This window comes from Apaloderma vittatum, unplaced genomic scaffold, assembly GCF_000703405.1.
Source record: "Apaloderma vittatum isolate BGI_N311 unplaced genomic scaffold, ASM70340v1 scaffold683, whole genome shotgun sequence".
In the NCBI taxonomy this organism is placed as follows: domain Eukaryota; kingdom Metazoa; phylum Chordata; class Aves; order Trogoniformes; family Trogonidae; genus Apaloderma; species Apaloderma vittatum.
Genome location: NW_009707263.1, coordinates 234 through 4,987, shown reverse-complemented (window position 1 = coordinate 4,987; position 4,754 = coordinate 234). Strand labels below are relative to the sequence as shown.

Here is a 4,754-nt window from a genome sequence, read left to right as displayed (position 1 = left end):
ATTGTTTGAAATATACATTAATATCAGGTTTCTAATAAAGTAACTCTCCTTACTTACAAAAGGAAATTGAAATAAAGGTAATGAGACACAGAATTTACCAAATAATTAATTTTACAATTATATAAATGCTCTCTTTTTATACTACTAATTACTCTTTTCTGCTGTTTGGAGAGAAAACTCCAGAACTGTTCCCTGAAACAAGTGTTGATGTTAATTTGATTCGGAAAACCTGATTCTTACCTGCCACCAGTATCTGAAGTGGGATAGGTAAAAATGAAGAAACTGGTATCAGTCTTAGCTCAAGAGAACCCTCACTGAAAAGCCACTACCACTCAGAGAATTGTAGCCTTTCTTGTAAATATAGGTAACTTCGACTAAGTTGGGACTGTAAAGTGATGTGGAAGTTGGTCTTTGTCTAGCAGAGGCTCCTGCTCCCTTCAGAGCTGCTGTGAATCCTTTACCTTTAATCAAAGGCAAGGCTTGGAGGAAAGACACTGTTAGAGCTGGTGCTCAGCTTTTGCCGAGTTCTCAGCTCAGCAGGGGTTTGATAATCCTTCCACTCCAGGAGGCAACTTGATTTCTCCTTGCATAGCATAAACTCACATTTCCTGCTTATCATCAAACTGGTTTTACAGTTGTGACAGTTGTCATCACTGGCACCTGACCTGTGATGAGGTATGCATATGCCTGCAGGGACAAATATACAAATACGGGACAATGGGAGTAGACCTGAGTGGCAGTCTGGTGTACCACTACATATCCGCTGGTCTGGGCAATGTATTTTGATTTATATGGAATTCTTAATAAGCAACATTTGATGTTTTGGCACCACCAAGAGCTAGCACTTCTTACTGCTACAGTAAGTCTCTAAATATAAATAATGGTTCTCCACTTTTTAAACAGTGCCTAACTGCAAACACTTGGGGGAAAAAACCAACCAGCCCTAACTTCCTCTTGAGACAACGCGGACAGGTTTGTGGTTTTTTTTCCCCCTAGAACTTTTATTTATCTTCTAGTGAATGTTTTCTGCTTATGTAGCTAAACTTCCAGTCTACTTAGTAAATGCTTTGAGTTTAGGGAGATAGAACCTAAAAGCAGGCAGGTGTTTACATGCAACGTCAGTTGTGATCTACATCTGTAAGTCTCAAATTCCCTGTTTAAATTGAAACTTGTCCAGTCAACTTAAACTTTGCATCATACACCCATCTGAAAACTCCATTGGCAAAAGGAGACAAGTAGTAAGTTTCTGCATTAGCCTACTAGAAAGTGAGCAGCACCTGAAGGTTAGAGTTAATAACAAAGTTCAGCATAGCACAGACTGAACAGCAAGGCTTATTGCTGAATTATGCAGTTCCAAAAGGGCTAAAAAGAAGCCCTTAGCCAGTATGGATGAATGGTTAATGATTAATAGTGACCTGCAGTGTGTCTTGTTATCTACGTAAAGCATTTTCTGTATTTTGGCTAAGTATTCTCACTATTATTACACAATTGGCAAATTTTTAGTAGTGCAATAACAGCTCTAGAAAACACAGTTGTCTCCACGAATAAAAAAGATGGCATTCATACTTTTTAAAGTACTCTGATAGAACTCAGATAATAAATTCTCACAGAAAAACTAACTAAAGAAAATTAAGATGAGCAAAAATAAAAAAGATACTGCTTTTTAATAGCGTTTTCAAGGGAAGTGGAATAAAATAAATCTGTAAGATAGTACACAGGGAATTAGGTAAATTCACTTACCTGCTTTGCCTGTTTGCATACTGTACTGAAAAAATCCCTACCTTCAGGTAGTTTTGCCACCATTTCAAAAACGTGATGTGTGTTCTTCCGACACATGTCTACTGGATCATCCAAGAGCTCAGCAAGGGCAGAAATCACTCCATTTCGTATCAATCCTTGCCTACAAACAACATTGGAGGACTGATTTAACTAAGCATAATAAAACTCATATATTTGTGAGATGCTTAATCCTAACTAAATACTCTCATTTACATTGCGCTTATCTTGATGAAACTTGGGAATTCTGTTCTTATTTCTCGCTGAAACATCTTTAGCACTTCCTGTAACATTCAGTAAACTCTGGAATTAGACCTACCTGCCAACACTATGCATAGCCATTACGTAAAGGACTTCGGTTGTTTTTTGTCGGACAGTATTGTCATTATGTAGCAGCAAAGGCTTCAGGTTATCCAGGAATCCTATGGGACACAATAGTTCATTTTAACATTTTTTTACCTTCAGCATGAATTTGAAATAGCAATACTCATTTTTGTCTCACAAGTCCAAACAATCAGAACTTTCACCCTGTCCTCATGGTGAAGCTTTCACTGTCTTATCTCAAGTAGGGAAGAAACTTTCAAGTTTCAAGGCCTACGGCCAAAAATCTCATGCTACAAACAAGCTGCTGACAATTGTATTAAGTTAAATCCTAATCTTGCAAATATTTATGAAGTGACATAACTCTAAAAATAACTCGAGTCAGTGGAGCTATTGATGTTTTTAGAAAAGCCTGTGTTTGCAGGATCGACACCCACTTGTCTTTACTTTCTTTAGGAGCAGCATAGGCTATGTAAAAACACAGCACGTTGCTTTTCATATAGAAATAAATTTGGTGAACTATTGAAGATTATATGTATATGCATATAACACCAATAAAATCCCCAAACAATTTTGCTTCAGCAGTTACAACACTTAATAGTAGTTACAATAACAATGAATTTTGAAGATGATTATTGGTATCTTTTATGAGGAAAAAAAAAGTGAAGTAAATGGAGAAAAAAACAGTGGCAAACAGTGTTACATAATGACCTATGTAGATACAGAGCAGACTGCTGAAAATTGAGATGAAAAATTTGTGTGGGTTTTTTTTTCCAAAATCCAAACTCAGAATTATTCCAGGTGCTGTGATAAAAGCTTTTGAAAATAGTGGTGGCCGGGTATAATCCTGTTAAGTATGATAAATTTGGTTATACTGGCTTGTATCTTAACTTGTAATGAAATTCCACGGTCTTTCTGTTACAGACTCATTCTATGGTCACTAAGGTATTTCTGAGGAATTCTGCATAAAAATTTCTGCATGAAAATCATCTGATCTCCAGATGATGTCTAGAGGTCCCTTCCAATCCCTAACATTCTGTGATTCTATGACTCTATGTTTTGTCTCTTCAGCTGAGTTGTATCTGGATGTGCCATGTTATCCACTGCTGAAGGAATGAATGGCAAAAGATGACTTCACAGATTTTGCAAATTAATTTGTAAGGCCTTATTTAAACATTATTTTATTAACTATCAGTTAAAAGGTTCATCAGAGTTTATTGCCGGTTATTATTATGGGATCTGAGATATGAGTATTTTGAGCACCTCAAGCATAAAAAGTTCAGGAAGGTACCACTGGCCTATGTTACATGGTACAAAATGTCTAATACCGGAAAAAAAATAAAAAAGGGATATTGTCCTTTTTTTATGCTCTATTTGAAAGCTCTTTCTTTTCCCCTTTCTAAAAAAAATATATCTAGTAATATTTTAAATGAGAAACTAATAAACTGGGGGCTTTGGTTCGTTAGGTTTTTTTTTCTGAAAGGTTCATGGTTAACAGGTTTAAAAAAGATTCGAGTTAATTGAAATTTAACTAAGTAGCAAGAAGGTGGTGAGGCGTGCATTCCAAATTTTGGACTAATTAAGCTTATTAAAAATTTTATTATCTTACATTAGGAATTTGCTAAAGTTCAGAATAAACAAAAGAAAAAAAATCTTTTGTTGTTAGGGGTTGATAAAAGCTATAGTGAGCCATTAATAAAACCTAAACAGGTGTTACTCTTAAGCATCATGTGTAAGGCATTGTAATATTCTTTAACTTTTTAAGTTAAAAGAAATAGAGATTAAAATAGAAAAAAACATAGCTGTTTTGTATCCTCAAAGAGAAGCAGCTCATGAAAGGTGGGGGGTTTCCCCTCACTGTGTCAAAGCTTACGACAACAGTTCACTTACCTATTTCTACTGCCTGGTAGATGTTTTCTGGGTCATGGACCAGATCGCAGAGCGCCATCAATGCCCGCTGCTGAGTCAGTAGCTCAGGAGAACGTAACTCCTCATTCAGCTTAGGCAGGGCCCTCTTCCCAAACGCAATGGGAGCTTTTGTGGGCTCTAGATGAGGGGGCAGGCTGCCTGAGATACGAGCATGTGCCATCCCAAATTTTCCTGGGCAGGATTCTCCCTGTCCCTAAAAATACTCCAAAATGACTGTACCTGGTGACTGGACAGATAATGTCACAAAAAGACACTTGCTGACTTTAAACAGTGGTCTGGGTCCCAGAAGAGCTATTTTTTTCACACTTTCATTGTTACAAAGCTATGAAAGAAGAGGCTGGAGTGGTTCATGGTCATCTGCATTAATATCTGTTCATCAGCTGAATTGTCTGTTCTATTGAATACTGTAAAGAAAAAAAAAAGTTTAACTGCAAGGTGAGCTAGGGAATGTTTTCAAAGGGTTAAAGTAGTTCAGAAGGGGACCAAAATAGTATTAAGTAAAGCAAACCCGCTATTTTTCAAGAAAACATTCCTTCAAAAGGGGTCTAATTTCAATTCGCCCTCAGAATTCATTAACGTCCGAAAGAATGGGTGAGGGCTGGCCTCCCCCTCCCCTCAGAGAGGAAAACGGCCGATCTAACGGAAGCTCAACAAACAAAACAACTGCACTTCTCTCTTCAAAACAAAAGAAACAGACTACAGAGCCAAAGGCACCCCGTCCCACCAAC

General features: G+C 37.2%; 1 protein-coding gene across 1 annotated transcript; it reads right to left on the bottom strand.

Annotated features, from left to right (window-relative positions):
* Positions 1-618: 618 nt before the first annotated feature.
* On the bottom strand, positions 619-4,186 carry LOC104271428 (rhabdoid tumor deletion region protein 1-like). The gene is made up of 4 exons (XM_009866092.1): positions 3,988-4,186; positions 2,096-2,198; positions 1,741-1,900; positions 619-687 (listed from the first exon to the last, which is right to left on the bottom strand). The coding sequence occupies exons 1-4, from the start codon at positions 4,184-4,186 to the stop codon at positions 619-621; spliced, it is 531 nt and encodes a 176-aa protein (XP_009864394.1).
* Between the last annotated feature and the right edge of the window lie 568 nt (positions 4,187-4,754).

Excerpts from the sequence above, each read along its gene's own strand:
- LOC104271428 (XM_009866092.1), bottom strand. The coding sequence starts at position 4,186 with ATGGCACATGCTCGTATCTCAGGCAGCCTGCCCCCTCATCTAGAGCCC. Across the intron at positions 2,199-3,987 it reads CTACCAGGCAGTAGAAATAG|GATTCCTGGATAACCTGAAG; the intron begins GTAAGTGAACTG and ends TGTGTCCCATAG. Across the intron at positions 688-1,740 it reads TATGCAAACAGGCAAAGCAG|GCATATGCATACCTCATCAC; the intron begins GTAAGTGAATTT and ends TTGTCCCTGCAG.